Raw genomic sequence first — 16,654 nt, 5'->3', positions numbered from 1 at the left:
GGGGGGGGGGGGGGATCCCATCTGTCAGGTTGATTCAATCAAGATCATCTGGCCAAAGCTGGTTTTTAGACAATCCTGAACTGCAGGGGTCAGAACTTGCCTGGAATTCGTTTACTTCTGCTAGCGAGATTCACCATAGCTAGAGTAGAAGATCAACTGACTATTGTGATCTTCAATGGCCAACCAGTGAAATGGCTCCACCAAGCACATAAGGATAGTTAAAACCATCAATTCAGTAGGAAGCAACGCCCAATTGACGCGAAATTCCAAAAGGTAGATTGGCCAACATACAATGCTACAGCTTCGTTGATTTGTGTTTGGTAAACAATGATGATAGCATACTTTTGCTGCGAACAGGGGCACGTACAGTCTCACGCCGACCCAGGTTGTCAAAAGACCTGAATGCTGTCAACTGTTTGGATGCTTCCAAAGAATCCTGAAGAGATACCAAACCAGAATAAAGATGAGTTCCAGTCCATCTCATTCCAGTAGAAGTTTACAAAGGATCAGTGATGAATCAACATTCAATAACATATGAGGAACTAAACTTCATGACTTTAGCTCATTTATCCACCAGAAGCATGTATGACAAACCAGTGATATCTTCTGAAAAAAGTGTTGACAATGACCAAATCAATGACAATTTTATTTTTACAAAGAAAAAAGTGTTGCAGAGTTTTCATTTACGAGAGAATTTCATTTTCTATTCTGACCAATATATAATCAACAGTCTTGTAAACTCTTTTAAAAACATAACGAGAAAGGCATGAACAAATTTGTCCTAAGACATGCCCTGCTTCATGGATCAATTTTAAATTTAAATTTAATTCCCAGGAGAGTCAGACCTTTTATTCCTCAGTTCCATGTCATTCGGCTGCATCCAAATTAATAAAATAATATGACTCAGATATTTCTCAGATAATTAAAGTGGGGTGGAAGAAGTGGAGAGGTACATTTGGGGTGTTGTGTGACCAATGTATTCCAGTAAAACTTATAGGAAAGTTATATAGGACAGTCGTCAAACCAGCTATGATCTACAAGGTGGAATGCTGGGCTGTTAAAAAGTGTCATATAGATAAGCTATGTGTAGTAGAGATGAGGATACTAAGATGGATGTGCGGCAAAACTAGAAATGGTACAATGAATGACCATATTAGAGCTGGTTTAGGAATTGCCACCATTCATGATAAGCTCCAAGAAAGCCGTTTAAGATGGTATGGTCATGTTCAACAGATGCCTGAGGATGCGCCAGTAAGGAGGAGCGATCTCATTCAGATTGAAGAAGCTAAAAAAGCTAGGGGCAAACCTAAGATAACCATAGGAGAATAGTGAGGAAATACATGAATAGTTTAGGTCTTGTTCCAAGTATGACCTCGAATAGATCTGATTGGAGAGCATGTATCCATCTTTCCGATCCCATTTAGGTGAGACTTCACTGTTTGTTTTGTTGTGTCCCCCCCCCCACATAGTTGTCAAGGCGTCGCCTAGGCATCCAGGCGGTTTGTCTGGGGCCTAGGCGACAGTCGCCTTGTTGCAGTGCATGTCGCCTTGTGTTTCGGCACTTATTTATGCCAAATATCATTCAAGTAAATGTTTCATTTACTTAAGATATTATTCATAAATAAACAAATACCCCCTATTTGAATCCAATAAAAATAGTTTAAAAATCAAATTCCAAAATGATAAAAAGTCAACCCCCCAGTCCAAGAACAAAAACTGGATTTTGGTTATAGGGACGATTTTCAACTTTTAAATGCTGGGGTTTTTCTTAATTATGAAAATTTTATAAATTCTATCATGTTAAAACATTGCTAAAAATCAAAAGTCCGGTAAAATAATATTTTGTTTTGATATTCATAAAATTATTTTCATTTAGGCGATTTTAACAGTATTCACACACTTAAAAATAAGTTTGACTGAAGCATAACTTTGTCATTGCAACTCAGATTTAAGTAATCTTAGACTTGTTAGAAAGCTGATTTTATGTTATAACTAATACAAAAAGTCTCATGTAAAAATAAAATCATTTGACAAGTCAAACTTATTATAGAATAAGAGCATTTCCTTAAATATTGATTTTTTTATAACTTAATATGACTTAATGTTAATTTTTTATGATTTGATGTGGCTAAATGTTGATTGTTAATGGCTTGATGTGGTTTAATCTTGATTTTTTATGATACAAGGTATATATAACTTACTAAATAATGTTAGAAAATAGAAAAAATAAAAAATAAAACTTGTTCGCCTTAAGGTGGGCGCCTTCTCGCCTAAGCGCTTAAACAACCCTCCACTGCCTTGGTTCGCCTTGGCGCGGTGACAACTATGCCCCCCCCTTTTTTTTTCTACTGTCATACTTTTTTGTATCTTTTTGTCTTTGAATGGATCCATTTAGCCGACCCCATTTAGTTGGGATAAGGCTGAATTGTTGTTGTCATTGAAATATGACTCAAATGTCTCAAAAGTCCTTTGTTTCCAAGAATCACCAACATATAATCAACATTAGTGCTATAAACACCATTATATCTCTGAAAGAATGCCTGAATTTGTCCTGTACTGAGACAATGCCATGCTTCATGAATCAATTTTCAGTTATTTCAATTCTAAGAAGTTAGATAGTACCTCAGATCAACGTCATAGGATGCATCCAAATCACATATACACAGTCAAACATACTGAATTTGCAAATCTAAATCCTTGAGCACCAATACTGCCCTCTTCCACGTTAGTGTCAAATATAGCTACACAAACTGTCAAAAAGAGCAGCCCTTGACAGATCCCAATCATATATACCAAGCAGAATGTTTCTGAGAAAAAGATTTTCCGGAAGATAGTAACATAAAAGAAGAGGAGGTACAACCCCCCCTCCCTCCTTTTTTTGTTGGAAAATAAGTAAGTGTAACCTTAAAATAAAATAGGTGAAAGGTTTCATACATGGTCGTGAATGAACATGGTCTATACTTACAGCCGCTGGATAGGCACATTCATCAGATGAAAGAAAAATGAATAGTGATTGATATTTCAGAAATGTAATGATGTGAGGCTTTGTAAGTTGAAACATTACATTCCACATTGTTTTATCAGTGGTGTGTCCAAATTATATTTCTGAATTGGGGAATGTCAAAGTAACACAAAAAACTTCAAACAGAATGCAAACTTAACTGGGAGGAGTTCCCAAGCAAAACCCTTGTTTACTCTATAGCACGATTACCCACTAACAAAGCAGGCAAAATTTAACTACTAAAGTATGGTGGGTCCTCGACCCCACTTGATTGAAAATCATGTACATACTTGAATTGGAGGCATATGGTGCCTATTATTAATGATTACTCAATCCTAGAGGAACTGATTTGCTAAGTAGCACTTTCATTCTTTCCTGCTCCTTCTTCAATAAGGCATTGAAGTATGGAATGTCAATGTAACAAAGACGTTGAGGCTCCTCAGAAGGCCAGGTTTAAAAGTGGGATTCACAGAATGAGTCTAGCGAGCCAGGTAGAAAGTCACAGGTATTGCTGATTCACTGAAACACTCACTGGAGGCCACCAAGGCAGAATGGGGAATACATTTTATTCTCAAACCAAAGAGAAACAACTAGGGTTTAAACAAGCTGAGCTGAACTTGGCTTCGCAAAGCTTCATCATTACAAGAGTAGGCTGAGTTTCACTTGGACTTATGATAAATCTGGGGAGCTGAACTAGTTAAAATTTTTTAGGACACATCCTAGGCCATGCTTAACCCAGCTTGGTCAGGGATCTCCAAAGACAAGCATGGGCATGGTTCTTTAACATTGTGAAAGGTCTGCTCCGTCACTGCTATGCTCTCTAAGCTCATTTTTCCAAACTATGGGAAGAAGCAAAGCACAAGGAAAAGCTCCAAAGTTCTGAAGGGCCTTTGGATGATGTACATGTCTTACGTCTTCAACATACCATTATATTGACATTATTCACCAGAAAAAAAAAATTATATTGGCTTTCTTTTTCTTTCACTAGAATGCACACTCAAATCCCTGTGTAAATATCGGTATTATGAATAAACAACAATGGTTACTACTGCTTCCCCAAAAGATCATTGATCAGATATTTCCACTATGACTCTAAGATTCACATCTATTACGTTGAAGCCATCTGTCATGCACAGCTGAATAGCCATCCACGGTCGAAGCATTACAGTTGATCTGTGATAAGCCATCGACTAGTACACGTACATGAAATAATTCATCCAACAAAACCTATCAAAAGAGAATTCACCCAAAAGAAATTCTTCAAGTTAAGCAATCTAGGGGATATCCTGTTGCCAAGTCATTACTACTAAAGTACTAATTGCCAAGTCATTACTACTAAAGTACTAATGATAGGGGATCAAAATTGCAGTTATATCTCCTTAGGTTTTTATCCAGACTGCTACTTAATCTGTCATCTAGTATCTACAAGTAGGAACAGTGGTAGAGGTTGGATTAAACTGAGGACGGACTTGAAGGCTGATAAAGGCCATCGATAGTATATACACCAATCAATTGCTTGCCTGGTACCTAGCATATGGGGTTGCTAAAGATTAGACACATGTCACAGGCATGCCAGCACAGACAAAATAGATGAAGAACACTATCAAAATGATAGATCGTTCAACCACCTTACATTGAACAAGGAGTCATACATTTTGAAGAATATAGGGAAATATATCGGTAGTTGTTCCAATCAATTTCAACATTACCCTTCTTGTGACACCAAATGTTTGCAGAACTGCACCAGAAGCAGAAGATCCACTAGTTGTCTGAAGATGAGGTGCTGAGGATTTTAATGAGACAGCTTCACCAGCATCTACAGGAATAGAGTTCACAGCAACAAAGAAAATAATATTAATAGCTTCATAACGGAGAAAAGGCTTCAAAAGCACAATCATTTGTATAACATTTGGACAGAGAATACTAGATTATCTACATTCTACCATGTGTCTGAATACCCAAATTATACATACCCAACAGCTGGAAGCCTCCCAGAGTTGTCCCAGTAGCTTTTGTGCCTTTAATGCTGCATCACAAAAGAACTTCAGAGATACGCAAGAAGCAACTTCATTAAGACTTTAAAACCTATGCAATCCCGGATTTTTTTTATTTGTTCTTCCAATAGGCATGAATGAGAGTTTTATAAACCTTACCCCATCAATGCATTTTGAGTCCCATTAAAAGTAGAGTCTGTTTCTGAGGCTAAATGCCAGGAAAGAGTTTTTGATGCAGGGGTGCCTAGAGAATACAGATCAAGAAAATATGGTCAATAATGTCTAGAAAATAAAGGGGGGGGGGGGGGGAGGAAATTAGGTGTGGCATCACTGACAGAGGCAGCTACCTGAAGGATGAACACGAGGCCTTGCTAGAATATGCTTTTGCCTGGCATCTGTCTCTATCTGTGGACTAAACTGTACTTTCTTGTTGATTGTTTCTAGCATGGGGTGGCCAGCAAAAACAAGTTATCGTTCCATTACTCCAATGACAACTTGCAAATGAAACTAATAAAATTACAAAAACATACTTGGTAAAATATAATGCTTGTGATGCCTTCGGATGAATGTCAACAACTGCTGCTGCTTGAGACCTTCTTTATCCGTGTAAATTTGGCAAGTAAGAACTTTCTAATTTGAACATGTGAAGTCAAATCAGCTTTGATCAATTGATTGATTTAACAGAATAACAGCTCCAGTCAAGTGCAATGCAAAGATAATACCTGATTCAGACATGAAAGCTTTAAATCCAAGGTGGTAAAATCTAATATTTGTTGCTCGAAGATATCATCCAATTTGTAAGCAACAGTGCCAAGGTGATCGACAGCATTTACTAGGGCTCGTACTGCATAATCCTTCAGGTTGTCAAGGACCCTGATAAAATGATGCATAACAATATTAGAAATTTAGAATTAGAAAGCATTTACAAGGATCCCAGCAACATAGTAACCCGTGTGCATGGGTGCTGACAGTTGATATGTGATTCTAAACCAGTGGTAATAAATCAAAACTACCTGAACTTACAATTTTTACATAGTTATTGGTTGGAATTTAACTTACAAAATTACCGTAAATCTAGCGTAAATAATCCAAATTCCAGAATACAGTGAAACACACACACACACACAAAAAAAATCTAGGGAGATTAACTCAAAATGTTAATTTTATTTGTTAAGTGAATTTATAATCATTTTTAACATTTCTGAAATTGAGGTGGACTATTTTACCAGTCCCTTTTTTTAATAAATTAAATCTTGTTTCAAAGATTTTATTTTTTAGTCAAGACAGTGATTGTTCAAACATTCCACAGCATCTTTGATAATTGTACAGTTGTTCTATCTCCATAGTAGTCAGCTGCGTCAACCTAAAATTTTGAGCTAGCCTAGAAAATATCATAATAATTAACTTCTTGCAATATGACAATGTCTCACTGACTTCTACCTATTAATTTCTTATTATGAATTATCAACACCGACTATTGACCATTAGATATTACTCTAATTTACACTTATGCAAGCCTCCACTGACTCAATTCCTTTTTTACAAGATCAACAACCCTTTCCATTTCTGATCAACAACTAAACTTAAACACAAGTTGCCTGAATTATTCTGTTCACAAAGCTGTCTCAAGTACATCTGGGGATAAATTGAAAATCTTAGATTCTAGCCCACCCAGGTTCCCTCATCCCTGGCTACAAACAAAAACATTTGAAACATTTCTAGGTTATAAAAGAATGGGAGAGGGTTCTCTGAGCAAGCGCCATAGGGGAGTGCATCAATGAGATGCGATGGAATGTTAATGTATATAGGAGGGCAGCAAGGTCATTTCATGTGAGAAGGAGAGAGAGATAAAGAGAGGATGCTGCGTACCCCTCCCCTGGCAGCTCATAGAAACTTCTCCCTAAAAGAATAGTTAGTTTTAATCTGAAGAAAACATTTCCATTAGCTGAATGGATCTGTCAAAAGCCGTACAAACAGCTGATAGACACTTGAAGATTTCATCCATGGCCTAAATAATTACTTTTCCTTGAATCCTGAAAAAACTGATTCACATAAACAACATATCCTTTCGCAAGTAAATGGTATGACAAGTATTCTTACATTTGTTTCTGCTCGCTGTGAAGATAAGATTTTTCACAATATTCAGCAGCAGAATAAAGTTGTGGCCGTAAGTTCTTCAATTCCTGAAACAACCAATAGCAAGAGATCATGCCAGAACTCCAAAAATAAAACATGTAATTTGAAGAGTGAAGCATGAGCATGTCAGGGAGATGTATGAGGAATCATAAACCACATTGACTTATGTGACTATGTAATGGACTGTTAATATGTTTGAGGTACATCTTTCAAATATATACCAGTTGAAGCTAAAGGTAGAACTTCGAAATTTTCATCAAACAGTAACAAAATGGTATGGACCTATCAGCTATATGCATCATAAAAATTTCACAAAAAATAATGTACATTCTAATTTAAAAGAATGCAGCTAAAGTCATTCCTGGAAGAATCGGAGTCGACTGTTTCATTTTTGGGTGAGCCTGTGGCACAACGGTTAAGTTGCACTATTGCAACATGTTGGCCACAGGTTCAAAACCCGGAAACAGCCTCTTTTGCAAAGCAGCGGGTAAGGCAGTGTACAACTTGCCCCTCCCAGACCTCGCAGTAGCGAGAGCCTCGTGCACAAATAAGCCATGTTTGATATTGCAGTCAAACAATTTTTTAGTCAAACTGCAGTTGGGATGGTTCAGATCCAGAGCCTGAGCAATGTTTCCCCTGTTCCATCAGACCAGGCAGTTGAATAGCAGTAGGACTATTCAGATTTCAGATCAAGGGTTATAATTATATGTCCTAGGCCAAGACCACCATTAAACCCAAAAATTGACTGGTGAATGGATTTCTGGTTAAAATACTCAAATCACTTGGGCAGTCTGGTTGGAATGTTCAGCCTTTAGCCAGCATCGTACAATGAGAGACAAAAATTTGAAGGTGTAGCAAGACTTGACTTAAGAACCTCTCTTGATGAGCAACACCGCAACCAATGGCATGTCATTCTTATGACTCTTGTAGGTCAAGCAATTTGCATTTTTGTTATTCCTGGCTTGAACCATTCAGACCTTTATACCAACAACCCTAGATATTAAATATTGAATAGTTCAACTTGGTCTGACATTTAATCACAAATTTGGTTAGTATTGACATTTACATCAAGGATCAGTTTTTAAGTCCTTGCTTGTTTGCACTTATCATGGATGATTTAACTAGGAAAATTCAAGACGAGGTTCCGTGGTGTATGCTCTTTGCCGATGATATTGTTTTGGTGGATGAGTCAAAATCAGGGATTAACAGTAAGTTGGAGTTATGGAGATCAAACTTGGAATCAAGAGATCTTAAGATAAGTAGAATGAAGACAAAATATATGATGTATAACTTTGATGACACCATGATGAATAATGATATGTTGAAAATTAAGGACAAAGAGATACCGCAAAGTGATTATTTTATATATTTGGAATTAACCATAAATAAAAAAGGGGATATAGATGATGATGTTTCACATAGGATTAATGTGGGATGGATAGAGTGGAGAGGTGTGTCCAGAGTGTTGTGTGATTGACGTATTCCTTTAAAGCTTCAAGGAAAACTATATAGGATTGTTATACGAACAGCTATTATGTACAGAGCGGAATGTTGGGCAGTTAAGAAGTGTCGCATAGACAATCTTAGTGTAGCAGAGATGACAATGTTGAGATGGATACGCGGCAAAACTAGGAAGGATAAAGTATTGCTAAAATTATATCAACAAGCTGGGCCACCAATCTCCCCCAGTTAATCTCTGAGGAGCAAGGCGCGTTTGTGGCCAAAAAGTTATTTAAATCTACCAGAGGTCTCCGTCAGAGTGATCCATTGTCTCCCACTTTATTCATTCTTGCAGAAGAAGTTCTTAGTAGAGGGATTAAAAATCTATTTGCGGAGGGTCATGCATCAAATTATCATCTTCCTAGAGGATGCCCGGACATCTCACACAGCCTACTTGCCGATGATACTATTATATTTACAAGATGATTGAAGTCTTCTTTGAAGCAAATCATTGGATTTATTAACAGGTATGAAAATGTCTCTGGCCAACTGGTGAATAAACATAAAAGATGTTATATTATTAGTTCCAAAGCTTCAAAAGCCCGTATAAGAATGGTAGGCGAAATTACAGGGTTTGAGAGGAATTCTCTGCCTATAACATACTTGGGAGCGCCTCTCTACACGGATAGACTAAAAGTTTGTTTTTTTTGACAATATACTTCCTAAAATTAGACACAAGGTGGCGGGCTGGAAAAGAAAATTGTTATCCTCAGGCAGTAGGCTAGTTCTTTTCAAGCATGTGCTTTCCTCCATGCCAATTTACATCCTTGCAAGTTTGGATATCCCAAAATAGGTTATGAAAAGCTTTTACAGTATTTGTGTAGATATTTTATGGGGTTCTTCTAAATTTGGAAAGCGCCATCACTGGGAGGATTGGCACAACATTTGTAGACCTTTAGATGAAAGAGGACTTGGAATTCGTTTATTAAAGGATATTAGTATGTCTATGTGATTGAAATGTCTGTGACGTATTATTTCAGAAAATTCTATTTGGAGTGTCTTCTTCAAGGCTAAATTTCTAAAGGGTAACCATATTGTTTTAGTATAAAGTAAACTAGTGGGTTCTAAAACTTGGCAGAGGGCTTTGGATCTCAAAGAGTTTATTTTATCAAAATCTAAATGGCTAATTGATTATGGCGAGGTGAATTTTTGGCTTGATAATTGGTCTAGTAGTGGCTCCCTAATCGACTACGTTGATGGGATCGTAAATGTGAATCTTGAAACTCAAGTAAAAGATGTGTTTAATGATGATGGTGTTTGGGACCAAGATTTGCTAAATATTATTGATTTTTCAGAGGTTCGTGATAGTATTCTCAACTCCAACATTATCTTATCAAACAAAGTTGATAGATTGGTGTGGACTCCGATGAACAATGGCTTTTTCTTAATCAAGTCAGCATGGAATGAAATCCGATCTCACTACCCTCTAGTTCCTTACTCTAAATGGTTATGGAATAAATCGATCCCTCCAAATGTGGGTTTCTTTGTTTGGCAAATCTTTAATGTGAAAATTCCAACAGATAACGCTTTGATGAGTATTGGTATTCCATTGGCTTCCAAATGCTTTTGTTGCAAAGATCCTTGGAGGGAAACAGCAACCCACACTTATTGGTGGGTACAACTGCTTTAAAGGTTTGGGATTTCTTTGGAAGAACAATGGACATTGATTTTATTCTAACTCAGGATCTAAGTACTAGAATTCTTTATTGCCAATGTCAAATGAATTTGTGAATACATAAATGGTCTATTACCATCATTTATTGTTTGGGAGTTATGGCAGGAAAGAAATAACAGAAGACATAGTGAAGGCTCTTGTGCTGCAACTACCATAATTGAGAGAATCAGAGATTGAATTCATGAAATTACCCAACTAATTTTTCTAAATCCCTTTCTTTGAGAGATAATCTTATCTTGCAGGTCTTTAAGTTAAACCCACCAATTAGTAGGGATAAAGCTCCAATTCCTATTTATTAGTGCCCTCCCTTTTATTCTATTAAACTGAATATAGATGGTGCAAGCAAAGGGAATCCGGGTATTAGTGATGGGCGAGACATTATTAGAAACAACGGGAATGTTCTGGCAGGCTTTTCTAATTTTTATGGGTGTGTACAAATTTAGTGACGGAGATGAGAGCCCTTAGAGATGGCTTGGTATTGTGTAAGGATTTGGGCCTCTCTGACTCCTCCCTGATTGTGAGACTTATCCCTCAAAGATCATTTACCTTGTGGAGCTACTGGTATTGGTTTCAGGAAGTAATTAACCTCTATGATTCCCTAAGAGCTTATATCTCCTTTTCATTTCGGGTAAGCAATCGCACAGCGAATTGGTTAGCCAACTTTGCATGTGAATCTACTATAAATTCGGTTTTCTATGGTGATGGTCTCCCATCTAATATTAGTTACATCATTCGGGAAGATAAAGCAGGATTTTCTTTTCTTCTTCTTCTTCTTTTTTTTTTTTTTTTTTTTTTTTTTTTTTTTTTAACCCGAATGTTATCTGGGGCCCAATGAAGCCCCTAAAATTTTATTAAATAAGAGAAACAAAATAATAAAGAAACAAAGGGGGGGACATAGCCCGCCTTACCCCAACCCTGAGATACAAATCACTCTGACACTCACAAAACCCAAAAGGAAAACCGGCAAAAGAGGAAATATTACATTCTTAAGATTGGTAATCCCGCTTTATCTTCCCGAATGATGTAACTAATATTATATGGGAGAGAATTATCACCATGGACCGAATTTATACTAGATTTACATACAAAGTTGGCTAACCAATCCGCTGCGTGATTGCTTTCCCGAATAGAAAAGGAGATATGAGCTCTCAGGGAATCGCAGAGGTTGATTACTTCCTGAAACCAATACCAACAGCTCCACAAGGTACATGATCTTTGAGAGATAAGTCTCACAATCAGGGAGGAGTCAGAATTAATATAAAAGTCAAAGAGGCCCAAATCCTTACACAATACTAAGCTATCTCTAAAGGCTCTCATCTCCACCACTGAATTTGTACACACCCTATAAAAATTAGAAAAGGCTGCCAGAACATTCTCGTTGTTGTTTCTAATAATGCCTCCCCCACCACTAATACCCAGATTCCCCTTGCTTGCACCATCCACATTCAGTTTAACAGAATAAAAGGGAGGGCACCAATAAATAGGAATGGGAGCTTTAACCCTACTAATTGGTGGGTTTAACTTAAAGACCTGCAAGATAAGATTATCTCTCAAAGAAAGGGATTTAAAAAAAATAGTTGGATAAATGATTTCATGAATCCAATCCTTGATTCTCTCAATTATGGTAGTTGCAGCACAAGAGCCTTCACTATGTCTTCTGTTATTTCTTTCCCGTCATAACTCTCAAACAATAAATTATGGTAATAGACCAGTTATATATTCACAAATACCTTTGACACCAGCAAGGGAATGCCAATAAAGAATTATAGTACTTAGATCCTGAGTTAGAATAAAATCAATGTCCATTGTTCTTTCAAAGAAATCCCAAACCTTAGAGGCAGTTGTACCCACCAATAAAGTGTGGGTTGTTGTTTCCCTCCAAGGATCTTTGCAACAAAAGCATTTGGAAGCCAATGGAATACCAATACTCGTCAAAGCGTCATCTGTTGGAATTTTTCCATTATAGATTTGCCAAACAAAGAAACCCACTTTTGAAGGGATCGATTTACTCCATAACCATTTAGAGTAAGGAACCAGAGGGTAGTGAGATCAGATTTCATTCCACGCGGACTTGGTTGAAAAAAATCCATTGCTCGTCGGAGTCCACACCAATCTATAAACTTTGTCTGATAAGACAATGTTGGAGTTGAGAATACTATCACGAACCTCTGGAAAATCAATAATATTTAGCACATCTTCGTCCCAAACACCATCATCATTAAGCACATCTTTAACTTGAGTTTCAAGATTCACATTTAAGATCCCATCAACATAGTCGATCAGGAAGCCACAACCAGACCAATTATCAAGCCAAAAATTCACCTTGTCAGAACCAATTAGCCATTTAGATTTTGATAAAATAAACTCTTTGAGATCCAAAACCCTCCACCAAGTTTTAGAACCCACTAGTTTACTTTCTGCTAAAACAATATGGTTACCCTATAGAAATTTAGCCTTGAAGAAGGCACTCCAAATAGAATTTTCTGAAATAATACGCCACAGACCTTTCAATCGCATAGATGTACTAATATCATTTAACAAACGAATTCCAAGTCCTCCATCTTAAGGTCTACAAATCTTGTGCTAACCCACCTAGTGATGGCGCTTTCCAAATTCTAAAAAACCCCATAAAAAATCTGCACAAATACTGTAAATGTTTTGCATAACCGATTTTGGGATATCCAAACTTGCAATCTTTAGAATGTAATCTTTCCTCGTTTTGCAAGTTTTCCTTTTGGGTTTTGCGAGTGTCAGAGTGATTTGTATCTCATGGGTTGAGGTAAGGTGAGCCATGTCCCCCTTTTGTTTCTTCATTATTTTGTTTCTCTTATTTAATTTTAGGGACTTCCCCAAGTCCCAGATAATGTTCGGGTTAAAAAAAAAAAAATTGATTTGGAAGTTGCCCCGATTCATAATAAGCTTGGATAAAATCATTTGAGGTAGATTGAAGGATTTAAAAGAGCTAGGTGTAGGCCTAAAATGACCATAGGAGAAGTAGTGAGGAAAGATATACATAGTTTAGGCCTTATCACAAGTATGACCTTGAATAGAGCGGATTGGAGTGCAAGGATCCATGTAGCTGAACCCATTTAGGTGGGGTTTTTCTAAATTGTTGTTTTTGTTCCTTTCCTTTTACTTCTATTATTTCTGTCTTTACACAGATTCATGTAGCTGACCTCATTTAGTTAGGTTAAGGCCTAGCTGTTATTGTTGTTGTTGGTTAGGGACTTAGGGTTGACGAGGACCAGCAGCCAAAGACCTTCAAAAAGAAACAAAAAAAGAACAATTGGGTCTAAGCCCAATAGTCGGGGTTGATTGTTAGATAGGGCCTACATGGGGACCGATACAATACGGATATCCATTTTCTTTTGTGAAAAAATGGCTTCTTGATACAATATTGACCTGATACAACCGCTATGTATCGGTTTTGTTATTGTTGGAAACCGATACCAATGCCGATATTGTGGACTACATCCATGGAGTTGATGGAATTTCGACAAGGTAGACATTGGACACAAAAAGGCAACACAATTAGTAAATGGAAGAAACTGTTTGACATGTTAGCAGGTTAGTTTTATGAAAACAAAACAAATGGTGCACCCTTACTATTCTTAAGTAAATAGAATAGCTCGAAAGCCTCTAACCTGCAAACATAGGGCGGTCTACGTTTAACCCCCTTTTCTTTCATTTATTGCCTACTGGATTTTTTCTTTTTCTTTTTTTTGGGTGTGATGCCTTATGGGGTTCTAAAAGTCCCTTTTTGTAGGCCCGGAGAGGAAGATCTATGGACTTATTATGTTACAGTTACACATGAAGGTAAAGATTAATACTTAATAAAAGTTTTTGAAATTGAATTCTATTTATCTAATTTGAATTGAATATTCAATTTTATTTCAATTGAAAATTTTAAATTCTATTTGACTAACCTGAAATTTTCTTCTGTGCTCATAGATATGGACAATGTTGTGTTCAAATAATTGATAGTGAGTTCAAGATTTGATCAAATCCTTTTATTAACCTATTTTTATGAGTTCCCCCAACAGAACTCATCAAGTCAAAATGGATCCCATAATATTATAACCTATAACCTCGCTGGAATTCAATCACAGTATTCAAGTTCTACAACCAAATAAACGTTGTAATTCAAATTGACAGTAGAAAACTCTTAAGGAGCTACTGCTCAAGTGAACAAAGAAACTACCTCCATAATTAATAAGTTTGAAATGTATAGTGGGATAAACATAGCTTTTTCTCCCAATCCTAGCGTTCTCCTTCTTTCGGGTGGAAGTAGATATTGTTTTCTCAATAAAAAGAAAAGAACATTGGAGTTGAGGAAGCACCACCAAACCATTCAAAGAACAAATGAAAACGAGTTGTCTGAAAGAAAAAACGGAAATGAAAAAAACACAGATCTGAAAGTGAGTTCGTTCAAAAAACGAAATCAAAACAAAGAACTCCATATTTCCAATGCTTGGGAAAGCATAATAAAACTAATAAGATCTAACAAAAGTCCGTCAAGACACACAGGAGATAGACATTAGAGGAACAAAAAAGACGAAGAAAGAAAACCAGATCTAGAAACAAGTAGAGCACGAATCTAACCTGCAGAGCCTTGACGAAGCCCTTGCTTCTTTCCATGGAGACCTCGTCGAAGTTCATGGCTGGATTTTTCGACAGTAATTGCTCCATTTCAACAAATTCCGTCGACTGGATTTACAGAGAACCAATGAGAAGACAAAAAGAGATTGTAGAATAATTGCTTTTTTTGGTAGAATTGTAGAATAATTACAAACGAAGCAAAGGGAATATCATAATTATAGATTAATGGTTGGACTTGCGTTAGGTTTTGGTGGGAGAGCTACAGTATCGTACAGAGTGAAGAGAGAGAGAGAGAAAGTAGAGTAGAGTAGAGTAGACTCAAAGCAATCCCGGGAAATGCGTTATATGGATTTATTGCAAGAGGAAAACGACGGGAGAATTTAATGGATGGTTGATACAAGGTCGCTGAGTGTCTTTATGTTGACTCCAGAGTAATGTGTTTCCTGACTAGACTTTCCTCTTTAGGGTTGGTATCGGTAATGGTATCGGTATCTGGTATTAGTATTGATTTTTTTTTTTTAACTGAGAAAAAGAAAATTAAATATCATTTTCTTTTTTATTTTTTACTTATTTAATAAAAATCATTAATGAAAATCATTTTATATCAAAACATAAAAATGGTTTGGTAACTATTTGAGAAAAATTATTTTTTGTGAGAAATAGTTTGGTACATTATGTGCACTATGGTTTTCTAGAAGAAATAGGTGAAGAGATGTTGTCTTCACCTATCTTCCTTATAACTCTCTTTCTCTACTATTGATTGAATAAGAGAGGGCAAGGGTTTAGATTTCTAAGTACAAAACAAATGACTACTTTATTCCTTCATATGAAGACTTTAAGCAAGTGCTCATTCAAGTCCAATGCAAAAATAATTGAAAATCAATTTTGGTCAAAATGCATAAATGACTTAATATTTTTTTTGTTTTTGTGTTTTATCAATTTTTTTAAAATAAAAAATAAGCTCCATAAATGATACTAAATATAGCTAAAACCGTTTTTGTGAACAAAAAAAATAAAAAAATGATACCAAAGATGCCATTAGTCCATTACAATGATAAGAAAAAAAATTACATCATTATTAGGGTGTAGGTTAGTAAAAAAAAGATCATCTGAAAAAGCAATATCTTGTAGTAAAAATACCACATCATTGCTAAGTTTGTAGCAAAAAACAGGGTTCCGAGGGAAGGCTTTGTACATTAAAAAAAAAAAATGGAATATTCCTTAAGGGCAATGATGTGGTATTAAAATAAAAAAAATAATTCTTCTAGTAGTTCATTTTAGCTGCTCCAAGCCTCCTTAAGTCATCATCATGAGTCTTTTGCCTGTGTTACACCCATGAAAACCCCCGAATACATGTGTTATTGATATTTCCTGTCATCATATAATCATCGCTTAATGAGATACCATTGTTTTTATAACATGTATCACAAGGGACCTATTAAGTAATCAGTCCTCATAGATTAGACATGGTCTCATTTTATATTACCAGTTTCTGTACTATTAAAAGGATTGCGCATTTAATTTAAACTAACTAAAGAAAAGAAAATGGAGTAGCGCCCTTCAAGGAGAGCATCCAGTGCTGTATTAACCTACAACTCTACAAGAGAGATTTTGTCTGAGTCACGTATCTCCTGAAGCGAAACTTAATAATGTGACTCCTAGCATAAAAGCAAAGCCCATTGTCCGATAACTTGGCTTCAAACGTAATGGATCAAACACTTTCGGCTCAGTGAAAGCCTCCATTACGTT

At 36.4% G+C, this 16,654-nt stretch overlaps 1 protein-coding gene across 2 annotated transcripts; it reads right to left on the bottom strand.

Moving 5' to 3' along the window:
• Positions 1-6: 6 nt before the first annotated feature.
• Positions 7-15,302, bottom strand: LOC122061960 (protein ABIL1-like). 2 transcript variants are annotated; one of them, XM_042625554.1, is made up of 10 exons: positions 14,909-15,302; positions 14,508-14,683; positions 7,096-7,178; positions 5,718-5,868; positions 5,526-5,625; positions 5,343-5,435; positions 5,155-5,239; positions 4,975-5,027; positions 4,711-4,817; positions 7-436 (listed from the first exon to the last, which is right to left on the bottom strand). In XM_042625554.1, exons 2-10 carry the CDS (start codon positions 14,655-14,657, stop codon positions 296-298), a joined length of 963 nt encoding a protein of 320 aa, XP_042481488.1. In that variant the 5' UTR covers positions 14,658-14,683; positions 14,909-15,302; the 3' UTR covers positions 7-295. The 2 variants fall into 2 exon arrangements, with proteins under 2 accessions (XP_042481488.1, XP_042481489.1); XM_042625555.1 differs by lacking the exon at positions 14,508-14,683.
• Positions 15,303-16,654: the final 1,352 nt, after the last annotated feature.

The sequence above is a fragment of the Macadamia integrifolia genome, chromosome 14, assembly GCF_013358625.1.
Source record: "Macadamia integrifolia cultivar HAES 741 chromosome 14, SCU_Mint_v3, whole genome shotgun sequence".
In the NCBI taxonomy this organism is placed as follows: domain Eukaryota; kingdom Viridiplantae; phylum Streptophyta; class Magnoliopsida; order Proteales; family Proteaceae; genus Macadamia; species Macadamia integrifolia.
Note: the sequence above shows the minus strand (reverse complement) of the source record. Positions and strands in the feature narration are given on the sequence as shown.